The 26,460-nt window shown below is 49.7% G+C and overlaps 2 protein-coding genes across 3 annotated transcripts in view; both read right to left on the bottom strand.

Annotated features, from left to right (window-relative positions):
* LOC125956306 (serum response factor homolog) overlaps positions 1 to 14,219 on the bottom strand; it is a 109,453-nt gene extending 95,234 nt beyond the window's left edge. The window contains exon 1 of the mRNA XM_049688043.1: positions 12,076 to 14,219. Within this exon, the coding sequence (XP_049544000.1) occupies positions 12,076 to 12,546 (471 nt within the window). The 5' untranslated portion in view covers positions 12,547 to 14,219. The remainder of the gene's footprint in view (positions 1 to 12,075) is intronic.
* Positions 14,220 to 21,006: 6,787 nt separating this feature from the next.
* On the bottom strand, positions 21,007 to 26,276 carry LOC125956285 (N-acetylgalactosaminyltransferase 6-like). 2 transcript variants are annotated; one of them, XM_049688007.1, is made up of 5 exons: positions 26,081 to 26,276; positions 22,744 to 23,120; positions 22,323 to 22,681; positions 21,375 to 22,255; positions 21,007 to 21,314 (listed from the first exon to the last, which is right to left on the bottom strand). In XM_049688007.1, exons 1-5 carry the CDS (start codon positions 26,129 to 26,131, stop codon positions 21,129 to 21,131), a joined length of 1,854 nt encoding a protein of 617 aa, XP_049543964.1. In that variant the 5' UTR covers positions 26,132 to 26,276; the 3' UTR covers positions 21,007 to 21,128. The 2 variants fall into 2 exon arrangements, with proteins under 2 accessions (XP_049543964.1, XP_049543965.1); XM_049688008.1 differs by having other exon boundaries at positions 22,744 to 23,117.
* Positions 26,277 to 26,460: the final 184 nt, after the last annotated feature.

Here is a 26,460-nt window from a genome sequence, read left to right as displayed (position 1 = left end):
CTTGACCATCAATTTTCTTGCTCCAGATGACGGTTACCAGCGGCCTGGCTGCCTGCCTGCCTGCAACAATGCCAGCAACACGCCTCTGCCCTCCAAGAATGCTGCTGTGGTGCAGCAGCAGCATTCGTTATTTATGATGCACCCGGTTACCTCTGGAAGCCGCGGGCGTGTATCCGCGCACTGCAGTAGCACCAGACACCCATAAAGGACACACACGCACACGCGCACACCGGTGCAGGACGGGAGAAAACATAAAACGTACGTGTTTCGCAGATGTAAATGAACCAAATTTAGTTTGGCGAAAACGCGCTCGCACTTCGTCTGTCTGTCTGTGGCCAGGTGAGGCGAGGTGAGGTCCGCGATCGCGCCCACACTCCACCGGAGGTGTATGCGAGAGCACGCGGAAACTTGTTTCCCTGCGGCTCCGCTGGCGCATGAGAGGCATAAATTTATAAATATGAACCATAAAATCAACACCTTTTGATATATAGATTCCATGCGCGGCAGCAGCAGCATCGAAGGTATGCCAGGGCTAGTTACTGCGCATTTCACGAGATGCTGGGCCATGGACCCGGAGTCGACGAAGGAGCGAAATGATTTTTATTAAATTAAATTAAAGCCACTTTGTTAGGAGAGCAGGTTCCCGGATTTCGCGGAGGTTTTTCAATGAATCAGCATGAAAAAAATCTCATTTTTATCACCGAGAAGATCCAGATAAGTCCCAAAGTCCCTTAAAACAACCAGAAATACTATAAAGAAAACCTTTTTATCTATGTTGTTCATACTTTTCGTGTAAAAAACATCATCAACATCGTCAAAATTATACCAATAGGTGGTACATTTAAATTTCAATAAACCCTTGGCTAGATATTGTTTCTAATACATCTTTAAACTTCAATTAACATATTTTAAATATTATGCTATTCGGTAAATGTATACACTTTTACTGTGGCGTCCTAAATTAAACCCAAATATGTGACATTCGCGCTAGAATGCACAATATTTCTTTAGTATATTACCAAGAAACTGTATACTGCCAAAGAAACACCGGATACATGACGACAACCAACACACACAGTAAGTGCTTCACATTTTCTGAACAACATTCGCTAGATTCTCTCTAACTTAAAGTCTAATATTTATAGAGCATTAGAATGTTTGAATTTTCTCACATGTTGAATGCTTTCAGCATAATTGAAGATGAATTAATGCATCCTCTTGCAAACCATATCTTAAAATACAAATATTGAAATAAAAATTAAATTCAAACAGAACAGAAGCAAGAAGAAGCACGAAAACGATTTGCTCCTCTTTCGCGGCCATCGCGTGTGTGTGTATGTGTCCGTTTCCCCCGTTACACTTGTTCTTAATTTGTGTCCCCGGACAGGAGCATTACATTATGCAGCATAATAAAAGCGTTCCCCCTGTCTTCGACCGGCTACAGGATGGTTCCGCTGCCACCGCAGCAAGCAGAAGGATCCATCGCGCGCCATCGTCAGCGTTCTGCTGCAAACTGCCGCTAGCTTTTTTCCGTTTCTTTGGCCGCATTGTCCGGATGTTCACGTTTGTCCGGGGCCAGCAGGCGGCCAAACAGGCAGAACAATTGATCAATTATCAATGACAGTGTGTGAATGAGTTGCGGTGGAAATTGAATAAATCCAACTCGATCCTCTCTCTCTCGTGCGGTCCCCCCTGTGTGTGTGAAGCAAATCGTTTGTACCGGACTTCATGTACCGATAGCGATCGCGATAATTGTCCGTCCCTTTTTCGTGCTGCCCATCACTACTGTACTGCTGCTGGTCTTCAGGGTGCTAATGCAGAACACATGTTTTCCTCTACCGATTGCCTAACTATCGGAAATCGATTTTACTTTTTGTTCGTTTATAATATGTCTCTGTACCAACTATTTGAACAAATTTAGAATAGTGCATTCCTCGGCTAGTGTTCCCTCACATACCAACGATGACAGCGACCCCGGGACACCCGGAGGATAATGACAAATGACCGCACGTCCAGCGGCCAATGTTCCGACGAGTCATTTCTCATTAACTCCACTTATCCGAAACCATCGCGGGTCCCGCGGTCCCGGTGGGAGCATCCAATGCAAACCAATCATCGAAACAATGCCAAACCAATATCCATAATCATAATGCAATCAATCGCTAAACGCGAGCCCCCCGGCAAACAGGCAACACTCACCCTTTTTCTCTCTGTCGGCTCCGTTTCGCCGTTTCCATCAATCCATCCATCTATCCATCCATCCAACCTACCTGGCCAACACCGCAACACGCTAGTTGTGTTTGTGTTTCGGCGAAAAAACAAAAGCCCGAATCCGTCAAAAACAAACTGTCCAAGGAGCAGCAGCAGCAGCAGCATCAGTGGCATCGACACATGAGCCACTCCGTCCGCCACCAGCAAAACGGGACTCTTGGCATGGGCGCGCGCGCCCAAGCACACTCCGACTCCGAACAAATAGCCTAAACGTTTGCGCGTTTTGACTTTGACAGCCCGAGAAAACCGACTGGGACGAGGAGGGAATCGCGGGGAGCAGCCCTCCCCCCGGGGTGAATGGGTTTATAATTAAAAGATTAATGTTGGCGTTGGCATCGCAGGCATCGTCTGCTCTCACCTGCGGCAGCGCCAGCGGCCGGTCAGCACCTGCGGTGAGATGATTTTTCAAACCGATCACAAATGGAGATCGATGGGTTGCGGTCGCCGTGGCCGCGCGATGAAGTCCCATTATCCCGCTATCAGATCCGATCGATCGCGATGATCGCGCGGACGCCTGGCTCCGGGACCGCCAGGCGTTGGCGCAAATTCTTTGACAGGACTCGATCTCTCGATCGGGAGGAAGGGGAGGGGAAGTTATGCACCACATATTTTCCACCTCGACATCGACACCTTGGAGCCTCGGATATGCTAAGCGTTCAAAAAAAAAAAACTCCAAAACAAAACTCATTAAATCGCGGTACGCTTACGCTGCCAGGTGGAGAGCGCTTGGGAGGGGGGCAGGGGGTTGCTTTCTCAAATATTATCAGCGCCAGCGAACGCCCCTTTTCACCGAGAGCGCATATGTAAATATGTTTGCACTACCAAACGGACCATCGGCAGCCACCAACTCGCTAGGAGAAGGTGGCGGCGCAGAAAACTGTCTCATCAATCGTATGTGTGAGTGTCTGTGTCAGGAGCACGTGTCTGTTTTGAAGTGGGACCTGTTGCTCGTGGATGGGCCCGGCGATCGCCAACTTTCGGCGCTGTCAAGAAACGCTTTTGAATTACTGTCGATAGCGGCGCGATGCCTTTCGCTGCAGCAGCAGCAACAGCAGCAGCAGCTCACCAGCTCATGATTAATGGTACGAACTCGTCTCAAACAGCCCGGTGAGCACGGTAATCGAAGGATCCTAGCGGACCCTAGGGCTGGCTCAGTTGGCCAAAATCCGCAATTCTGCTTTGGCGCCTATTTTTGCAAAAATATTTCCTCTACTCTTCTGCAATGCTTCTAATAAACAGACAGTTCCTGGCACAACGTACATAAATGACACAATTTGCGGGAGGTAAATTCGGGTTACAAATGGCCACAACACCCTCTTGGTTATGGCAAAACCCGAAAGGCAATAAATATTCCGTCAAAATAATTAACGATCAGCAGAGTGTCAGAGGGAGGCACTTTTGCGAGAGGGAGAGAGATACAGTGATGAGTGGGAGTACGAGCTGAGATCATTAAATGTGTCGTCACTGTGGCGTATGAGTCACAACATGCCGTTCACTCTTCCGGCGAATCAATTCCCGGCCAAAAAGTTCCCGGCATCGGCATTGGCCAAGTGGCGCGAAGGTAATTTGAACAGACAACTCTCTAGTGCAGGTGCCATCCGGCAACATTGTACCCGGCGAGAAGGGAGAGAGAGAGATGCATTCTTCGTTTTCGAAATCTTACGATCAGAATGGCCGCAAGCCAACAAGTGGTTCGCCATTTGGGCCACGGAGGTGAACCATATTCACGATCGAATGTACGATCCCGGGAGGGTGGCGGCCTCACACACGATTGTCGCGTGGGTCGCGACATCGGGAATGTTGTTTTGCTTCATCCGTGCGATAGGATAGGAAAAATCGGTGTTCCGCTCCGGCTAAACTCAAAAATACGCGGCCAAAAAATCATTCGACGATCGGTGGAACCGCGAAAGGCAATCTCGCGGACGAGCACACGCACGCACGCACGCAGCATAACATGCACCTCGTGTCTCTAGACGATCAACCTCCTGAAAGGTATGTTTTGGTGGCAAAACACCGATCGAGACACACACACACAGGCACGTGCATGTGTGTCTGACTGCCGATGACGGCGCGCGCACGCCAGCAGAAAAAAGAGAAAAGAATAGAAAACCGGGAAATGCTGATCTCTGGCCGGTCTGGCGAAACCGTATGTATTCGGTATTCAACTTCGCTATATTTAGACCATTTTCGGACACCGATCGCGACCACGGTCTAACACGGGCGTACAACAGGGCGCGCGACACGCATACACGCACACACAATTAGAAGTCTGGCGGGAGGGAAAAAAAAACATAAACCACCGCGTGGCCACCACCGTTTTCCCGGGGAAAACGACGAACCGCCGATCATTAGCCGATGCGGTTGGAAGGGGGGAAACGAATAGGTAGACGGCCGCGACCTATTTTCCTTGCCAGCAGCAGCAGTAGCAGCAGTGTGCCAGTAGGAGTTCATTCTAACACCGATCGTCACCGGCATTCCCGGCATCGTCAGAGCCGAAAACGCGACCAGAACGGTGCTTCTCCGAGCTCCGAGCGACAAGTTGCACACTGTCGTCGCGGGCGCCGATCGTCCGATTCGGTGTTAGCGGCAGGCGTGATGAATTCTTGCGTTTATTTGGGGAAAAGTCTGAATTCAGTCCGCGAGAGTCCTAGTCTCGGGCACACGGAAGCGTCGTTCGTTTAGTAGAGCATGTCCACGTGGAGGTGGAGCGGTGGGGTATGGATTTGCCAAAAAAAAAAGGGTCGAATCCCAACCAAACCGTCGAAATGCCGGTTAGAATGTTTTGGCTTTTTGGCGAATCTTCTTAACCGAAACTCGGTGGTGGTCGCGGTTGCGGTTTTTGAGGGTTTTGGTTTTATTTTCGAAAAATCCACCGTGTTCGGGAGCACGAGACGAATCGTTGGGACACTCAAAACGCGTATCAATAGGCAGAGGTTCATTTAGATTCTAAAATAAATGCTACCGATGCTGATGATCGCTGCATTGCTCTGACGGTATCTCGACTCGAAGCTAAAGTACATCAGATAATGGAATGTGTGATCAGTCATCGCTACATCAAATCTCATTGCGATCGAGACAAATGAAAAATACGAATTCGGTGGCTTAATAGTTTTAATTGATGCAAGAGATTATTGGGATCAATTCATTTCAATTCACTGATACAAGTAACCAAACAAATAAAGATTGGTTAATTTATTAAATCTCTCGGAAGATCTTGCATAAAAAATTGCCGTAGTATTGAATTAAAAGATTTATTGAAATAAGTGTTGGATTCTTCGATTAATCTTCTTCGATATAGATTTTGCTTACTAGAATGTTTCTTTTTATGCAACCTCGATGAAGTTTTGCACCTTATTTTATCACATTTCTTACTTCAAATATGACTAAAATAATACAAAGTTTATGCTGTTTATAATATTTTCGTCAGATCGCTATTTAAGTACAGAGAGATGCAGACACTATAACTGTACATTCTGACTTGATAGTGCATTCCACTGCGAGTTATGATCAAATCGAACAAAACGATGCAATTGTTCGATTAAATTCTTTACTTAATAAGAAACTTCAGTTACTGTCGGACAATTGATCTGTAGATGTCTCTTCAGATCGAACCATCGAGGATCCGTTGATTGCAGATGTTGCAGATGTTTCCCAAAACATTACACCGAAAATTGGAAAAGGATCCACTAAACCATTCTTCGACCAACCCCGCGATGATCATTAGCGTGATTGCGTCCCCCTCCTCGGGTGGTGGCACGCAAAACAATCGAAAGTTTGCCGGGTACATTCTTTGCGTCTTTCTCTCCGGTAATCAATCTCACACAATTAGTTGCATGTTTCTCTTGAGTCTCCCCCACACCCTTCACTCCTTTACTTCCCTTACCACATTCCCCGGCAATCGACAAACGTAACGAGTTGACGACGCTGCTTTCCAGCGAAGCCAACTCGCCATCACTTGCCGTTCGATGAAAAATGAAGCAAAAGTACCGTACGACAAACGGGGCTACCCGAAATCGTGTTCTCCACGCCGATAGAACGGCCCCAAAAATGGGCGCTGCAAGGGGGGACGAGGTGGGGACGAGCTTCTTTCATACAAAAAAAAAAACGCTCGTCAAGATGAGATGAAAAATTAACTCCTTCTCCCGCGCCATCCTTGAGATATGCAAGCTAATGCTAACCAACAACAAAAAAATAGCTGAAGAAGCAACAACACAAAAAAACAACAAAAAGGACGACAAAAACGATCGCCCTCACCGCGACCGCGCAAATGGGGCGCGTTCGAGCGCCATCACCTTCGATCCTCCCGGGGGCCAGATTTATGCTTAGCCCACATTCCCCGGGCGGGGCGGCACGCGCGACCGATCGTCCGATCGTCTTCTCGATCGACCGCGCGATAAGCGACACCACCGAAGCCAGGAGGCGAGCAGCAGCAGCAGAAGGAAGAAAAGGCGCAGCTGAGCAGCTCGTTGACTCCTCGTTAAGTTCATTTTCTACGCCTTTAATTACGATGAAAAGAACCTGATAAAAGCGTCCGCGCACCATCACCATCACCATCACCATCATCATCATCATCCACAGTCCAGAGTCCACTCCAGTCCAATCGATACCGAAAGTTAATGACTTCTTCACCGTGATCGCGAGTCGCATAAAGGCAGAAAGAAGCCGAAGAAACCCGGACTAAGAGGCCACTAAGCAGTAAGCAAAATCGATTGATCGACAATCGATTGTCTTTACCGCGAGCCATCGTCGTTCTACCGCGCACCTTTCCCCCCGGTGGTGAACTGGAGAGATAGATAGAGCGCAGCACGCAGGGCAACGCGATCAAAACATTAAACCGCGCCCTTGCAGAACACGCGCCCTCCTGATGTTAAACTTACTGCTGCTGCTGCTGTTGCTGCTGCTGCTGCTGCTGTCGCTGTTGTTGCGGCTGCTTTCTAGCAGGGCCAGCGCAGAAGCCAAGCAGTCAGCACAATGGGTTTACAATTTAAAAGTAATTTAAGAAACAAGACATCGTTGCCAGCCGCGAACGACGAAACGACGCGGAACGAATCACGGGGCTGCTGCTGAGCGCCCCCATTGCTGGTTTCCTCTCCCTTTCACCGTCAAATTTATGAGCCTTAACCTGGCTGTCCGGGGCTACCCGGAGATGAGATGTATCCGAATGGACTCGGTGGCTGCCCCTGGCTTAAGATTCTGCGCGAGAGAGAAAGAAAGAAGCGGATTGAGGTGCGCCAAGTGATGAGATGCCATCTTGCGGCGGCTTCTAATTGAAAAAAGTGTTAATTAGGTGATAGTCCAGGGCCACCATAGGAGGGATGGGCGCCTCAGTTCGCCAAGGGCATTATCACTTGGCGCGTGCGCACATTGCGCTGACGTTCCTGAAGAAGGCTGTTTGGTGAAGGCGATAACATAACGGTGATATCTGTGTGCGCCCTTCTAAAGCCTCTCTGCGCGAACGTTTATCTCTCCGCAGTGTGCGCTTTGCGTAGGTCCAGTCGATATCCAAGCAGAACCCAATGTCCAGCAGTCTCCGACCGACGATCGCGCCACCTTATCTAATCGCTAGGTTGGTGCACACTGGAGTATCGACCAACCGGTAAGACCCTAGACACAAGGGCTAAACGAGTAGCGGATCTTATCCGCAATCACCACCGCAGCAGAAGGGTCTCAGTAGCACGACGACACGACGACCACCAAACGGAATGGACCTTTTGCCGTTCCAATTGAAAGTAGCGAGCGCGATCAAACGATCCAGCTACTAATGCTGCCATTGTGGGTCACCCTCTCCCTCTCCTTGTCGTGACACACACACGCACGCACACGATTTACGATCCCAAAGGTGTAACCTTACGCTCGGTGCTTTTTGGCATTTTTGGCCAGCTGTTTTGGGCCACAGAAGACAAATCATTTGTGTTGGCGTAGACCAAAAAAGAGAGAGAGCAATAGAATGCCAGTTCAGTCTCGCTGCAACAACTGGTGACAACTGGGATGGCCGGTGGCCTTTTACACCCCTTTGCCACCACCGAGGAAGTCCTGCCGGGCCGCAAACGGTCGGTTCCGTGGTGTGCTGTTGCATTTTCCGCACCACTTGGTCACATTTCCGGACGGTGGGTGCACAAACATGCCAAAGATGTAACATGTGCGTGTCCCGCGTGCTGCGAGGGGGGCGCGCGGATGGTGCGGATTGTCTAAGCGGTCGATGCGCAACCGACCGACCCCTTTCTCTACTGGAACAGCACACACTAAGCACCAGCTGGGGACCGGAGTGGGGAGGCCCATATGTTGCGCTTGTGTTTGTTTGATCGTCTAGCACTCAGTTGGTCGTCGTCGTTGCCGCCGCCACCGCGAAGACGCCGCTACTGTTGCCGCCGCCTGTCCTCATCGATTGCGCACACGACTGCAGAATGGAATTTGAGGGACAAATCCAGTGGCGGAAGGGCAGGCAAATGCCCATTCATTCATTCCACCGCCGACGGAAACGATGTAGAAAATGTTGCACTCCTGGTGGCCACCGTCTGGGAGGGCGGAATGCTAATCGACCGACCAACGTAGCAGCCACAGCACACTAGAGCCGGCAACGGTCACCTGGCAACGAACGTTTCTCTCGGCAGAAAGTATCGGCGAAGAGCGATGTGCTTCCAAATTAGGTCAGACTGGACTCTTCCTGGACCAAGGATCGTCTTTTGGGTCCACTCCAAATGATGCAATAATTTTACGACATTCCGGCGGCCCACCACTACACCACCGTTTCGGTGGCCACTAATGATGGACTGCCTTCCCTCCCTTGAATCCGAATTCATTAAACGCAGATTAAGATTCAATGGTAGCTCCCCCCCCCGGGGGCTCTGCAGGAAGCGCGCAGTAAAGCGAACCGGGTCCGTGGCGTGCCCTTATCATCGTCGTGGCCACGATAATCTCGCGAAAAGAAAGTCTCGCCGTAAATCGATTACCCGCGCTAGGCATCGTGGCCAGAGGCAGAACCAGCAACCCGGTAATAAGTCAGCGCCCCGAAGCAGGGACCCGCCTTGGCCACAGTGGAATGTCACTACGGAGGTGCTTTTGGGTCCGCAACAGCAAAAAGGGCTTTTGTGCCGCGACTGTACGCTCTTTGGCTCCGTACGCTCACTGGCCCCCTTGTGGTTATGCTCGGCATGCCGGCACCTCGTTTGGGCCCCAAAAATTAAGCCATCCGGTGGACCAGCCCCGAACGCAGGACTTTAACACTTCACGATAAGTGCCAACAGGCACGCACAGTGTAAGGGCGCGCGCGCGCACATTATCGGCACCGAAAGGGTCGGCGGCGGCTTCGGCTGTTCGGTGGGGTGCAATGATGGTTCCGCCGCAAAAAGGGCGCTTTAGTGTCGGCGTGCTTAATTTCACACCCGGTCACGGTGAGAACGAAGCTCGTTGGTGCCCACGTAACACGTAAACGTCTAATTATGCGCACGCAATTATCCTTCCGTGCATCCCGTGTGGAGAAGATGCACCCTCTGGGCATGTCACGTCACAAGGCAGCATTCATGGCGCACTGAACATTCGTTAGTGGACAATGTATTGATCGTGGTGCTGGTCATCTAGGTTAAATCTTCGTTTTGGATTTACCGAAAAACTGGAACACTCTGGAACGATTCCAGCGCGATTTCAAATATCATTTTCGCTCTTTAGGATCAGACGACCAGCGTCCAGCGAATTGCGTCCCTTAGGTCAACGTGCGCGCGCGCGCACTCGGTGAAACCTGAATCAGATCCTGATAACATGTTCTTTACGAGCCTGATAATGATGGCGATGATAAAAGTTGATGGTTAAAGATTAATTAAATTATAGCTTTGCTGCAGTCCACGGTGCGGTCAACCACACCAGACCCGAAAGGCCATCCAAACCGTTCGCTCGCTCGCTCTCTTTCTCTCTCTCGTTCTGGATGTCGCATTGATGAGCCCGTGGGTTTTCCTCACCCGAAAATGCATTGCCTGCATCTTGCAACCGTACGATCGTAGCCCCCGAGGCGGCTGTCGGCACCGTCAAACTGGTGCGATCATCTTCATCATCGCTGCTGCTCCCCGGTCAACAGCAGCAGCAGCGGCAGCACCAACAGAGGTACACATTAAAACAGTGCGAACGAATAATTGAATGGTGTCTGTCAGGCAGGCTCTGGCGGACTGGTCCGTTTTCGCGACGAATTTCTCCATCCATCCGGCGGCCAGGCCGGGCAGGCGGAGCGCACAAAATCGTAAAAAACATCATCCCGGACCGCGACCGGGACCGGGACCGGGGTAGTGCAATAAAATATCCGCAATTTTTGCGCAAGCGGCTCGTTAGAATCGAATGCCGCTGTACCGCCACTGTCACCGCCGCCACTGCTTTCCCGTGATGCGAGTTTTTGGGGGTCCCTTCCGTTCTTCACTACATTTTGGCCTGGCGGCCTCATAAAAATGCTCTCGGTTTGCGGACTGGCGCACAGTCGCTGCCAGTCGCTTCTTCGCTTCGTGAAACGCGCCCTACACAACACGCACCTCCGTCTGCGTGCTGAGATTGCGGACGATCCGACCACGCCACGGGCCTAAAATTAATGAATACATTTTATTGATGTTTTATTTATTTATTAATCCTTCGCGAGAGCCCGAGTCCCGGCGGTGGACGACGTTGCGAGCACCCAAAGGCAAAAGGACTCTTCCGTCCCGAAAGGAAAATGGAACAAAAAGAGAAAGGGTGAATAATTGGCCATTTGGCAATTACGAGCACACGCAGCAGCAGCAGCACCGACTGGTGTTCGTCTAATGTTTTGTCACCATCCGCCCAGGAGCTCTCCGCATCCGCGAGGTGGAATTTAACAAAATGTTATGTTCGTCCCATCGCTCGTTAATGGAGAGTCCACGAGAAGGCTCCCGCATTTCACTTCATGTGTGTGTGTGTGTGTTTGATGCGTGTTCCGGAGTGTTTCCTTCATTAATTACTGGCGACGCTTGGTCAGGGAGCAAGGAAGCGCGTAAAGAGGAGCAATTATTTTATTATGAACAAGCCCCCGAGAGTAGTTAATGGCAGTTCGATAACAAGCTTGATCATTCCTTCGCCACAAAAAAAACACAAACAAACATCAACCAAGTGCCAATGAAATTGATTCCCTTTCCCGACCCAGACGGAGACTAAAACGCCGACGATCGAGTCAGGCCCGGTTCTCTTCTGCTCACTCGTGGCTCGTGGCGAAAGGTGACAGAAGCCATGTTTTGGCAGATATTACTACGGCGATGGACACCGGGGGAACGAGGATCGACGCCATTTTATGAGGCACGGACCCTTCTGCTGGGGCAGCAGTAAAAGTGTAATTAGTTGCTCAAGATCATTTGCATACCAAACGGGGGACTCTGTCTTTTTTTTCTTTCGTTTTCATTCACTGAATTTTTACAGTAAATTCGACGGCGAATTGCGATTCGGGGAAGAGCAGTTCCAGCAGCATTTCGCAATCCGCAAGACCGGTCTGCGATGGCGTTTGACTTGGAATAAGCAAACTGATAAGATAAACGGCCACTTCTTCGTTACGCTCCAGCAATTCAGCAGCAAGATAAGATAGGGACCCTGGCTGGTATTGCAAGATAAACCATATATGGGCATGGACTGACCCGCATTAATCATGGTATTACAAATTTCCCCCCGGGGGCAACGTGGCCTCACGGTGGAGCAGCAAATCGTGAATCGCACATTCCAGCACGAATTCACGAATATTCTACACGTCCTGCAACATACGCCCGGCGGTGTGCCGTCCGGGGAACCAAAACAAACCAGAAAATGGGAAAATTGGGAAATCCTTACCTTCTTCATGATGCCGGTTTTGCGCTTGGAGAACGTCGTGTACCGCCGCAGTTTATTGTCGATGTATTCCATTTTGATCTTAACGCGACCTTTCGTCTTTTTGCCATTACTCGGTGGCGATTTTTTGGGCTGAAGAGAGGTGTAGCTCTCATCAACGACTTCCGAGCCCACCGTAATTCCCTCCAACCCCGTCATCGTCTGCGATCCGACCAGCTGTTGGCGGTCGTCGTAGCAGTCCGAGTTGGTGCGTTTAATTCCCCTCGATAAGCCTCCCCCGCCTCCCCCGCCACTACCGCACTGAGGTCCGTTCAGCAATCCGTTTCCGTTTCCGCCCCGGGTCATGACCTGTCCTCCCCCGAGACCGCCGCTCGGGGGTCTGGCCAGAGTCCCGTTCGGATTGCCGTAGATCTCCGGAGTGTCCGGCATCATATATTGGAGGTTGTAGCGCGAATCGCGCCCGGTGGGGTCCATGATTTCCCAAATTTTTGCGGCTTTTTTGAGACCGGTCACACAGAAAAAATTGCGCTGGAGAGCGCGAGGGACGGGGAACGATTACGGGACACACACACACACGTTTTTCACTCCGATTTCACCCGGATTTCGCGGAGGAGAGAAGACGATTGTTTTAAAAACGACCGCGAATTCGCAGATTTCCGAAACGAGCGCGATCTCAAAACCAGAAAAACGCACGCACGACGAAGGCCTGGGTGTTTCTGATATCGCGAACGAAGGCCCGAGGATTAGGGGGCCCGCGATAAGGCCAGTTTGGTCACCGAAAATCACCCGCGATTACACGAAATCCCGATTAAAAGTGCCCGGTTCCGTTTCCGGGACCAAAACAATCCGATTTGCACAATTTCTCAATAAAACGAAACTTTCGGCCTAAATCGATCTAAGCGGTACAATAAGCGAAACAAACGATAAATTCAGCGAGCGTGTGTGGCCGGTGGCGGCGTTTATCGAAGAAGATCCAATTCTGGGCTGCTGGGCGGTACACGCACGTTCTGGAGCAGCAAACTGGCCACGTGATCTGGAACAGGAAGCAGGAAGCAGGAAGCAGGACGACGAGCAGGATGACGACGATGATGCGATGAGGCTCAGCATACAGCAGATGGTCTCCGACGATGTTGTCCCTGGTGGTCTCAGCAAACGACGGCAGCAACAGCAACAGCAACAGTTGATTTCTCCTTCCAAGATGTCCCTCGGTGAATCCGGATGTGCAGCTAGTATTGCCGACGTAGTACTTCACTTTTCCTGGTCGGCTATTGTGTGTGTGCGTGTGTCTAAAAAACGAACACTGGACACGCGGCCTGCGATAGATCTCACTAAGGGGCACTTTTACATGAGGCTAACGAGGTGCATATGTCGACGATTCGCTATCTGGGTTGTTCGAATTCGGGAAGCGAAAGAGGAAGTGCAGCTATCGGTTGGTTCTAAATATACCGCGTGTTTAGCCCCCGATGGCCAACTCCATTACTCTCCTCCTTCTCCTCAACGCACTAAACGAACGTGATATTTCTATTGCTTTTCCGAGCAACACTTTTTTCACCACCCTCGTTGATCACTTTTGGGGCTAATCTTTCAGCATAGCCAATCACACCGGTGGTTCTGCAACGTTCACTACCCTTCACGAGCGATAACAGCAACAGGTGGTCGCGGCGCGGTTTTCCTGCGGCCACGCGACACGCGGGCGAAATCAACGAAAATAAATTCGTCAACGAAGCGCACACCACACCGCGGACCGGCGGACAAGGAACAAGCAACAAGTGTGTGCACAACAACGGTGGCCCCACGGAAGAAGGATCACTAACACGATCACGGGTAGCGCAACACAACAAATTGGCACGGAAGAAGCAGCAACAGCAGGCAGTGTCGAATGCAGCGGAAAACTTGTCTCGGGGGCGCCTAACCAAAAACGATCAAAAGCCGCCCAAAACGACCAACCAACCGTTCACTGAAAGAGTCGAGTGCCAGATCGGGAAGCGCGCCGCTTGAATCTGCCAGAGACGACATTCGACAGACGATTCCAGCTGACCAATAAAATTACGAAAATAAAATAATATCCAACCCGAACCGCACGCTCGCTCGGTTTCGGTCTCGGTTTCGGTCTCGGTGTCGGCGATCGTTCGCGTCCAAGAGATCACCAGAGGAAGCCGCGAGTACGAGTAGTGTGTGCGTGCGTGCGATCGTCTACCAACAACGGCGCTGAGCTGAGCGTGTTCCGATCGCGTGGAGCACGATCCCCACCACGTTCGGGAGCGGTTCAAGCGAGTGATCGCGTGCGCCAACGACGATCGCACCGTTTCGCTCTGGTCAAGGCGTCCCTCGCGATCGCAAACCGGATGCTGCGCCGTGATTCCCCTGACGAACGAGTGAGCTTTACGGTGGCGACCAGCTTGCTTAGCTTTCGGCGATTCTCCCCACCTGCACCGATCGAAGCTCGATCGATCGAGTTGCTTTAAGCCAAGTTTCGTGTTGGAAACGCCTATTTTCAAGCTGCTCCAAACTCAAGCGAATCATCGTCTCTTTCGCTCGCATGCTCCGGGGAGCACATCAGAAGGACAACCAGCTTTGTGAGCTTGGAGCTTCCCCTCTCGATCGATGGAGATTGTTTTCTTATCATGCTCCTTGCTGTTGATTGGTTGGTTGGAGGTTCCTTGCGATCGTTACGGAAAGCGATTACGGAGCCCTCTCGTCTGTAAAACTAGTTTACTGAAAGATAAAAAACTTTAGGTAAAACGTGTTGCTTCACTAAACAAGCGATTTTTCCTCAACTGGGAGAAACAATAGATATTATTGACAAAACACTACATCAATTTGAGAAGCTAACGCAATAGGACCACAAGGATTTGATTTGTGAAATGAAAAAATATCTCAATGTTAATGATTAAAAAATAGTAACAACATAAAAAGATTGCTAAAAAGGTATGTTACTACTCAACAAATAGTGCTATGTTTCTTTCAGTTTCAAACACACCATTCCACCAGACAATAGCCGACACATACTGCAACAATGGATACTATGAGGTTGCACATCAATATCGCCGACTGACGACACTGATCGATCATACAGACCACTAATATCCGCCCACCTTGTGTTCCGTTAGTTCCGATTCTTTGTCAACACCGCATGCATCGATTGACATAGTAAGAGTTCCCCTCCTCGGCCATCGTGACCCCAGGCGAGGCACAGCAAGCCACAGTTGGCCACAAGCCCAATTCGATTTGCATATAAAATGCGGTTCCGACGCAAAGCGGTACTTGTGATTGACAATCGACGATGACGATGTCGCCAACAGCTTTTACCCTTCCGGCCGACCGGAGTCCCCGGAAAACGGACGGAGGATGTAGAACAATTGCGAAAACCGCTAGTCTAACGTGATTACCATACCATCGATCGCGGCCCTCGTTGTGTGATTAAACAATTTCATTGTTTCAGCGACGGCTATGATCTGTTGGTTCGATGTAGTCCGTCGTCGGTGTCGTTCTGTGTGGTTAAGACAACTTCCTTCCACACCCGGAAGACCGTACAGGGTGTAGCACCTGCCTTCGTATGCACAGTTAGCAAACGCGGGCTTAACCACCCAGGAAGTAATAGAAAAAGAACAAAACAGAATATGAACGTAAATTTGATGGACTGTGCCAGTGAGGCACTGTACACTTTGCTGGGCAATAGGCTTGGAATTGAACGGAAATGGAAGTCGTACGTGTGTGTCTACACCCCTGGGATTGAGGAAGCTCATGGCGCTGAATAGTTAATACATTGAATTGGCGAAGATGCTTGAGCTGTGATATCACCATCATCATCAATTCGCTGACACTGTATGTTGCATAATTAATGCTCCCCTACACCCTATAATAGAAAATAATGAGAAACAAATAAACGCTTTCGTATCTTTTAAGCAGTTTAGTATTTTGCTTATGAAAATCTTTGAGATCATTTATACTACTACTTACGCGAGAGTGATTCTTCATTTATGCCCACAATTTGATAGTTTTGTAGCTATTATCGCTACATTATACATTATATTTCTTCTGATTAGAAATTGTTTTTGGATTGCATTTCTGTACAGAAAATACAAAAAACAAGGCCTTTTAAGCCAAGAAAATCCACTGTTTATGATCGTATGTTCGCGGTATGGCGTGTCTTCATCATCCTACTATGGAATTTGATGATCATCTTCTAGGCAAATTGGTTGATGACTTGCTCAAAGCTATCAAGCTCATATTATTCAAAATAAAAGACACACGCACACACTTTGTGTTAATTGTGCTAAGTAATAGGACCTCACACGGCGCATCGAGTCACCTTCATGCTTTATGCTGTCCCACAGCGTCGCATCTCCAATCTTCGACGTCGCAAATTGCATCAAATGTGATAATTACACGCGTGGGGCCGATCAATGCATGAATCATATCTTAACGAATCCAGTCAACAGCAACAAGCTCGCTCACTTTGCTTTGCCCGTTTGCAGCACTACGACCAATCTATCCATTATCACTGGATTCAAAGAAGTAGATAATGAATCCGAATTTATGAAATAGGCGCCACAAGACGCACCGTGTTTTGTGCATCAGCAGCTCAGCCACCTGGGTGGTCTTAACCCAACATGGGGGGTCCCATTTTCAGATAGACAAAGGAAGTGCCGGTGAGTGGCCGGTGTTTTGGTCAAACAATTTGCAGCTATTAGCTCAGACTCCTCCTGTGGTCTTCGAAGTAACCGAGCTTTTGGACAAACCGCACGTTCAGTGTAACGTTTGATCATTTCTCTGGTAACCAAATTATACAAAGTAATATGTTGAGGAATCACGTTGAACATGCGGACTACAATCGATCGAAAGGCAAATGGAAACGCGCATCGCCAACATGTCCGCACAATATCGGTTTCAACCCATCCTGCTACAAGAGCAACACAAAAAAAAAACAGAAGGATTCCTTCGTCCTTCATACTCACGGCGCGCACAACCTGTTCTCCTTTCGTACCCGATCATTAATTACATTCAATTGCCGCTGCTCATTAAAGTGCTGACGTGTACTGGCCGGCGGTCGGACAATTTTTCCCATCATTAAATGCGTGGCCGTGGACCTCAGCATCGAGCGGCGCGCGCACGCCACAACCAGAAACCACAAACCACCCCTCAAAAGGTGGAAAAGTATATTTCATAAGAGTAGCACGATACAATATGGGAACGATGATGGCTCGGTAGTGGCAATGGAGTGGAAGCAAGCAACAACGCAAGAACACAACATCAAGAACTTGCCTGCCCTTCCCGCAGGCTCCCCCTCCCTTTTACCGAGAATCGCAAGATACGCGAAGAGTTTCGCGTGATTTCGACTTTTGATTTATTTCAAACTCCCGGCCCCGGCCAGGACAACCGGTCCTGGGTTTCGCGGCGTACGCGAAATACGGCGGCCGGGAATGTGTGGCCGCCGCTGTCGTCGGGGTTGATTATTATTCTGAGCAACGGTAGTCGGCGGTCATACGACGAGTATCACGGATCACGGACACGGATGACGATCGGTCACATTTGTCGCACACACAATTATACATTCCGGTTCCAGTTCCTCGCGTCCTCCCGAGGTCAGTTCCTGGTTGTTGTTGTTGCTGTTGCTCCTGCCCGGCTGACCCCGGGAATGTTCGTTGGCCACGAGGCGGCCTCGCGAGGTTGGCCTCGAAAAATACGCATCTCTCCCTCCATGCTACCCGGACGATAGGAATCGATATCGATTCCGGGCAACATTATTAAATTATTTAATGCACGTCACTCCCCTCCCTTCCGGTGGACACTACCGCTCGGCTGTGGCACCCGGGCCAGTCCACGTTTGCGTCTCGCAACGAGAAACACCGACCGACGACCATAGAAGGCAGCATCACGAAATGTGTCGCCAGGTTGTCTTGTGGTGTTCTCGTCTTCGTCCAGAGAAATCGGTCAGTGCCTGGGGCCCTCACGGGGAATGCAATAGTCCCGCCGTCCCGCCGATCGATAGATGTCGTGTTGCGATCGATGACCGAGCAAGTGCACTATCGGCAAACGGATCATTGTCGATCATGCGGGGGGGGGGGGGGGGGGAGAGAGAGAGGTGATACCGCCTTCGCCACCATCCCCAGGAAGGAAGAAATCGAAGGAAATGCTGCTCACGTTTAGCCCCCCGGGCTTGTGGTGAGGATTCCTGTTCGTCGTCATCGTTGTCGTCGATTGCTTTCACCGGTGGCACTCTCTGCGGCCGGTAGATTCTTGATTCCCGCGCGTGAGTCCACTTTTGGGATGCTGCTCTCCGGGGGGGACACTTTTCTTAGAAGTGCTCTCCCCCATTGCATCGATGCGACGGCGAAGGGACATGGGAAATTTGTGCGATCGGTTAGACATCGTGGCTACTGCTGTGGTGTGTTGGTCGGAACCAAACTTTGTCTGCAATGTCGCCGTCGATCGCAGACTGATGGTTAGCTTTAGCACCACGAGGAGTGATACTGTGCTGTGTGCTGCTAGAGTGCATATTTCTTCGATAGGAAAGTGCATTTGACTACCATCTTACTTTCAATACCATGTAAACGGGCCATTCACAAACATTTTCAAACAAAAGATCACTCAAATCGGCGCTGAAGAAAAGTAAAGAAAATGCGTTCTAAATCGTTCATTACTTTGCATTTCTTTCTATTAGATTTTTTTCAACCTCAAAATACTACCAAAAATTGAGAACCTTAAAATATAAATCAAACTCGACAGAAGTACATCGAAAAAGTAATACAAAAATAAATAATATCGATTTTTGTAACTGAAATCAGCTACGATGGACGCTGCATAAATACATTTTAGTAGACATACTTTACCGTCCTTTCGTAACATTTTTGAACTATTGTAGTTAAATATGACTTTAAAAGAAGAATTAAAATCCAAATTAATGTAAGTCTTCCTTAAACTCCTCAAAAAGCGATTACTTGTCGCATCTTCTTTTAAAATTTTACCAAAGCAGTCCAGCTAATCTGTAATTGAAATTCCTCGCACTACTACTTACCTCAACCTTTGACCAATTTGTTCCTCAGCCACTTTATGCGCTAGATTGTTCCCTCCAGTTCGTCCACAACGGCGTGCAAGTGTTCCGTCGTTGCGCCTTCTTTGTCGATCTATCCTCCGATCTGTTCCCCGGTAAACGATGTGCGCTGTACCGGGGGGAATCCACGTCAGGGCGCACCTCAGAATTCACCATTCCGATGCGATTCCAACTCCATCGCGGTCGCTTCGCGGTTGTTCCACACCGCAAATTGCGGTAAATCACATTTCCTAGCCGACCTCCCCGGTAGTGGTGCGGTGCGTGTGGATCGTCGGGCGTCGGGTTTGTTGGATGCCATGCGGTGGACCGACCGTCCAGTTGTCGATTGTCGGTAATTTTATGCACTTATTTAAGTCGATGTGTGAGAAAACTTTTCTCTTCCAGAACCATCCCGCTATCGATTCGATTGGCAGACGGGATCGTTCCCATTTTCTTTTTGCCATCTTTCCTCCAACACAAACTACTCCATACTTGTGTTGCTCCCTCCTTCGCTGCGTTCCCTTTTGGCGATGCTGGTGACGATGCTGCCGATTTGCGGCCAGAGACCGTCCCGAGATGTGATGCAATGCAACAAAACAGCTTCGCCTCATTACGCGGAAGAACTTCCTACACTACGGGCACTTTTCTTTCTCTGCTTTGCGCGGCATCCTCCGTTGATGCACCTTCTTTTTTTTTTGCTGCAGCACCTCCCTGTGGGATGTCTCAAGAAAATTGTGACTTTTCTTTTGCACCCAGCATCGTCAGAGTGTTCGCTATACAAGAGTAACGCGTGGCAGCGAGCTGCTTGGACTTGGACTTGGTCGAATCAGTCACCTTCATTATCAGGTCGTTGTGGTTTTGCGCCGCGATTTCTCCTCAGATCTCGCGCGCACACGCGGCTCGCTGCTACTCCAGCATATTGTCCTGCGTGCCCTCGGGGGGGAGTCTAGCAGGGCAGTGACGACGTCTATTGAATCGTTGATGCGCCCAATCTCGATCGGTGCACCGCCACCACCTTGGGCTCCGGTTTGCGGTGAGCATCTTTCACAGACATGCGGGAAGCACCGTGGGAAACCGTTTTCCTTAAACAGCGCACCATGCGCTGGGAGAAAGCATCAGCAAGCAGCGCTCCACAACAAACAATTCAACGAGGTTTCGTAGCCGCAAGGGACGAACAGACGGCATAGAGGGAGCTTAGATGCCGCGTTTTGCGAGCCCCTTAGCGTTTTCCATACGGCACACGGGGAAAGAAAGCTTCGTGTGTTTTGGCGGCTATTTTCAAGTGTTCAAGTCGCAAAGCGAATAGGATAACGGTGTACTGAATTGCCAAACGCAAATATAAGCATCGTATTTATATCACATCTTACTTCGCAGCTTTACATTAAAGTGTTGCAGTAAATTCAATTGTGGAGATGGCTAGCGAGCCGACAGCACACAGAACATCGCGTTACCGTTCACCGCTTCAATAGGTAGCGTGGTAGTGACACAAACTAGAGCTCAAAACATAGTCAAAAGCAAGTTTTTTGTCAAGATTTTCCATATTTTATTTAATTTTCTATTTTTTTTCAGCCTTTGGTCGAAAACGGTCGATTCAAATATTAGTTCACACTACCGCTACCTCGGGTTCGCTAGCCGATATTGCGCCTAAAGTTATGCAAAATGATTTACATTTGAATCGACCGTTTCGCCAGCATTTGTGAAAATTAATTTATCCACAGTTTTTCGCTAGATTTTCCATCAGAAAGCACTTCGAATGGTTCAATATACTGATTTAAAACCTTCTGTATGGCAGAAAAACGTCTACTCGTTAAAACTACTCGTTAAAAAAGTTGTAAAGTTAGTGGAATCGAAGCGCCGAACGAACTAGCTTTTGTACAAAGATTTATTCAAAACCATCTCAGTCCAACATTACTCTATATTTTACATCTCGTACAGTAGAATACCACTATCTTACAACAATATTGACTTAACATATCATCCGAAACAAGCACTGGGGCTCACTAGTGTTCACACAGACATCAAGTTAGTTTATGAACTTTGCACCGTACACATCCCAGTTCTGTAGGTGTATGAAGTTAATGTAGCCCCAGTCCCACCGTTGCGCAGGATTGCTCCGATCACAGCTACCAACGGTCACTTTCCGCTTAACGATGTCCGCCTCAAGACAACGACCATTGTGCTCCTTGCCATGGATAATCAGCTTTGATTCCTGGAAGGGAGTGCCAATTATTCCGGTGCTGTTTTGCTTCCCCGAGAATTCCGTACTTACGTAGTCGTATCGCCACATCTGATTGCCCTGCGATTCGTGGCAGCTAAACAGGATAACCTCATCGTTTAACCGGCTCGCATCCAAACACTTGTCGTTGCTACGCACCCGGATGTCCCGGTGGAACGAGAGCGTAAAGAACTGGTTGTTCTGCGGATGTGTCTGATTGCTGGCACACGTGTACAGTCCGATCGGTTGCTTCGCCTGATGGTTCAGTGAATCCAGACAGAGACGCCGATCGGCCACACTCTGCACCCGCCCGGAAGCGAAGGGCTGCGGTTCACGCACCGGATAGCGTATCAGCAAATCTGGAGCAATCTCCTCGAGGAACCACTTGAACGGACGGCACTGCAATCGTTCGCGAAGTTCTCGCTGAGCTGTCAGATCCCCGGGATCCGTCTTCTCGAACAATGGATTCCGTTCGTACAGGAACTTGGCGTACTCGTCCATCCACACCTCGGCCACTCGTTTAAAGTTCCGCACGACAAAGTTCACGCCACGGGGATTCCCGAACGGTGCGTAACCCCGATAAACGTGGCCAACGCGTGAACAAGGTGCATCCACCAGGCGGCCACCACATTGCCAGATCTTGAAGCTCAGCTCGTACTGCTCACCACCCCAGATGTCCAGCCCCTCGTCATAGCCACCGAGCTCCCAGAAAAACTTGGCACTGATGGCAAACAGTCCACCGGCCATCACCGGACTGTTGAAGGGTTTCGTCGGATCATCCAGATCACCCGGTAGCAGCGGTAATCGTTTGTAGTAGAACTTCCAATCGAAGGCTCCTCTCTTTCCCTCATCTTGCGCCCGGTACTGGAACGTATCGTGTGCGATCACGTCGATGAACGGACACACGCAGGTCCGGTAATCCTCTGCAATCGGTTCTGTTCGAGGGCCAGATATGGTAGTTAGTGGCTGTTGGATTGTTATTTGGATCTCTTAAACACTCACCTAACAGCGGAGGAAGCCAGTTGTTGTTCACTTCCGTGTGCGAGTCCAGTACGATCAGTACGTCACCACGCGCCTCCCGAGCGCCGGCCATCCGTGCCAGAATTAATCCGGATCGCTCTGGCAAATCGATCAAGCGTACCTTCGGAGCTAATTCTGACTCCACAAACTCACGCAACGGTGCCCAGAGAAAGGGTTTGGTACTGTGGTCGTTGACGAGGATCACCTCTTTCAGGAGCGAGGCCGGTGATCGATTCAGGACACTGTACACCGTCCTCAGTAGTGCACTCCAGTGTTCGTTGTAGAAGATCACGATCACGCTGACGGTCGGCAGTTCGCGAAGATATGCTTTCGTCCGGCAGCTAAAAAAAAACGGGCATCTTTTCATTAATTGTATTTGCATTTGGATCCTTGCAGATCATACCTGATGTGCCGAATGTCCGGTACGGAGCGGTTCAGCGCGATCATATCACTGACCACGGCCGAGTAGCCATTCTCCTTGAACAGCTTGTCGTTGAGGGCTTTCTCCTCGGCACCGGTTAACCGGTACGGTTTCCCGTGCTCACCCGGTCCAACCCGGTTTGCCTCCTGTTCAATCAGCTCATAGTTATGCCAATCGATCTTCTCGCCATTCAGGTTACGGGGCACCGCGAAGAACCCTCCATCGTCGCTGTACCGGTAGTAGAGCGTCCGCTTAAAGTTATCCAAATTCTCGTACTTGTGTATGATCAGCAGCACGGTGATGATGCCACAGCAGACGACGAACAGCAGCTTCACGATCAGCTCACCGAGTTGGATCTTCTTTTATCGTTGTTGTGCCCGGAAAGAGTAAGAAAGAAAAGACAAAGAAGATGCTAATTAAAGACGCTGAGTAGCTTCTTGTAGGCTGGGAATGGAGTAGCTGCCTCATTAAGTGCGCGCGCTCGCGCGCATAATCCCCCTTTTCGCGCTTAGCATAATTCGGCCTCGGAAGAGGTGAAGGTCAGTGCGATCGCAACAAAAGCGAACCATTGAGCTGTTTTTTTTTTGGTAAAATTGCCCCTAGAGTCACGATCTCTCACCTTTTTTCTTCACAAAGCAACTCCAGATTCACTTTTTTTGCTCTTATCATATCCACCGCACAGCAGTAGCACCAGCAGCAGCATGTGAACACGAAGCCCAAACAGAAGCTGTTGCTGATCTCCTGCCCTGTCGTCACCGTTACCGGCCAGACCGGCCGGTTTGGTGAACAGAAAAGTCACTAATTGACAGGGGAAGACGCACCGATCATCGACGTCAACATGATTTTTTGATCATCACAAAATCGATCGATCGCGAACAGAACGAACAGACCATCCATTATGGTGTCTACTTTTGTTCATCTTCTGCCATTCATTCTCTCCTGGTTCTTCGCATGTTCTGTTCGTCGGCATGTGCTCTGCTGCGTAAGTCTCTCAGCAGGTATCCCGGGGGTAGGGGGATGAGCCGAATTGAGATATTATGCTCATGCGCTGGACCGCAATCAGCTTGAACGTTCTTAAATGCAAAGCCCCCAGGAGCTGAAGTTGGTAAGATTTGTTTTTTATTTTTTCAAGCTCCACAACGACTACTAAAGAGAGAGAGAGAGAGAGAGAGAGGCTGTTGAGGTAATTGGTTAAATGATTACGCGCCAGACCATTTGCTCGGAAGTCAAGCACATTAAACTGAATGTCGCAGCATAACACTATAGCGGCACTTTAGGCTGACCTTTCAGCGCGAAGCTGTTCGCTCGGTACTAGCATTTGCTCATTAACGGCGAGAAGGAGCTATATTTTTTATAATTCTACTGTTTTTTTGGATGCATTACGATTCAACAAATGACGGTCAAAAACACAGAGCTTGACACATATTTCGGTGTGAGGGCCTCCGTTCGTCATGTACCAGGTGGCACATGAAGCGATTAGGAAAGAAATGGTCGAAAAAAGGCCTAGTAATGAGGCAATACCGTAATGCAGTCACGTCCTCTAAGTGGCACACGTTCTGTGCCACTCGCTCGCCTAAACTTAACCACCGTGATGATGATATGGTACTTTTGAAATTCAAACTGTAGTCCTCTTCCGATGAGATCAACTTTACGATATTTTTGCTACTCCTCTCGACAAAACGACACATGCTTATCAAACGCTACAGCATCCACGAGCCCACCGGGCGCACGGGCATTGCATGCGAATAAACATTAAATAACCGTGAACCGACAACCCGCTTGTTGGCTTGTTTATGTTAATATCTCCGCTCGCGGTTATCGATGCACTTCTCGCGGTCGTGCCTCGGGGGGCTCAAAATAGGAAGGATGAGCTTATCGTGGTTCGTGACATTTGCACGACCCGATGCCCAACGAGCAGCGGCGATGCCATGAACTCATCTCCGGCGCGTACACATCTAGATATTGGTTCTCCATGGGAGAGTTCTCGAGTTGCACTCGGTAGTAGTAGCAGCAGCAGCAGACCAGCACTAAACTGCCTCCGGTATCAGCATGTTTTGCGATTAAACAAAGCGTCGCCCTCCCCCGGTTCTGCATCACGTTGAACAAATGGTCCGGGCCCGCCCCTAGTGCGACCGTCTGACGCCTCATGTCACTAGTAGATAGGACAGGAAGCAATTCCATCACCACAAAAAGGGAGTTACGAGTGGTCCCTTTTGCGTGGCATGCGATAAGATCCGATTTTATTAATTACAACAAGCACTTTTATCATCGTTTGACCGTTTTTGTTTTGCGCCACGCAATGGGCCCCTGGTTTTGGGGTGTGTTTTGTGCGTTCCCCCCCCCCCCCCCCCCACAGAAGACCGATGATTGTCGCGTGTTACGTGGTGAATGATTGTAATTCCATTTCAAATGATTACCAGCTACCACTCTCCCCCTCCGTGCTGGGTTTATGGCGACCATTAATCATCTTCCTTTAGCAACCGGTGTAGAGATTTGTCGTCAACAGAAACCGATGGGCTCTGTGACTCGGCAACGCAACAATTGTCACCGGCGCGTAAAGCACCGCTTTTGATTGCTGAGTAAACAGCAAACGTGATCTTCGCGATCGTCATCCAGTGAATCTTCGCTTAGAGCCGCGAGTTTCGATACGACCTTGCAGTTCGAGGATGCTCCTTCATCTGCTAACACTGTGTCTTTGTTTTTTGAGCCGTTTCCTTGCGAGAACGCGTTCTCGGAATTAATTAATTAATGTCAGGCCGCGGTAGGAGGGAGAGGGGCATCTTCGCGACCACCAACACCTGAGGAACGAGCAGAAACCGACACAAAAGACCCCCAAAAAAGCAGATTTTATTGGCGGCAGATTGTGGCCGTGCGTGATATTAGGGGGTTCCTCGTTCCTTCGACGATGCGTTCTCACAAATTCTCTTCCACATTCGGTCTCTTCTCTCTCTCTCTCTCTCTCTCTCTCTCTCTCTCTCTCTCTCTCTCTCTCTCTCTCCTGGGCTTTCGCGATAAAACCCAGTCCCGGTCAGTTAACTTCCTGTCGAATGCTTTTGGGGCATTCTTTTGGCTCCGTTTGGGGTCGGTCCGTGCCGGTACCCTTTGGTTTGATTTATGGCAGCATCGCCGGCCAGCCAACGACGGAAAACGATCTGGATTATCACGGAATGCTTCGAAAACGGGTTTGTATTCCACTAAAAATCGTATTTTAACACTAAAAATTTTGTTTTCGGTGCGAAGAACACTCCACGGCACAGAACCCGTTATCATCCCGTTTTGGGGTCAAAATTTGAATTTTCACCTCGTGCAATCACCATACCTTTCGCAGGGAGGTCCGTTTCAGGTTGCGCATCAACCTTGCCACACGCATCGCGCCTCTGCTCGACCACTACCCGGCTTCCTCGATTGCCGTTCTAATCACTTGGTTTCCCTCGTTCCAACCGGCGAATGGTGATGTCCGATAAAAACGGTCTAGCGCGTCAGGTCCTCCGGCATGGTACGTCCGCGTCGCGTAAGATGATGATAAAGACTAACACGCGCACGCTCTCGAGCGCGCCTCACGCGGTATCCGGCGTCTCTCTGAATCGCCACGAAGGGACCCCCAAAAAAACGTGGGAGCGCGATATGTCGCCAACAATGCGTTGCACAGAGCCGGTCGCTTGTGCTGTTGTCCCATTCGTACTGGAACACTCCATAAAC

This window comes from Anopheles darlingi, chromosome 3 (assembly GCF_943734745.1).
Source record: "Anopheles darlingi chromosome 3, idAnoDarlMG_H_01, whole genome shotgun sequence".
NCBI classification, from domain to species: domain Eukaryota; kingdom Metazoa; phylum Arthropoda; class Insecta; order Diptera; family Culicidae; genus Anopheles; species Anopheles darlingi.
This window is presented reverse-complemented; position numbering and strand designations above follow the sequence as displayed.

What these genes read in the sequence shown, in the direction of transcription:
- LOC125956285 (XM_049688007.1), bottom strand. Translation starts at nt 26,131, where the DNA reads ATGCGTGTGGCAAGGTTGATGCGCAACCTGAAACGGACCTCCCTGCGA. An exon ending in AACGGACCTCCCTGCGAAAG is followed by an intron (nt 23,121 to 26,080) that starts GTATGGTGATTG and finishes CAACGATAAAAG; the next exon opens with AAGATCCAACTCGGTGAGCT. An exon ending in AGATGTGGCGATACGACTAC is followed by an intron (nt 21,315 to 21,374) that starts GTAAGTACGGAA and finishes ACTCCCTTCCAG; the next exon opens with GAATCAAAGCTGATTATCCA.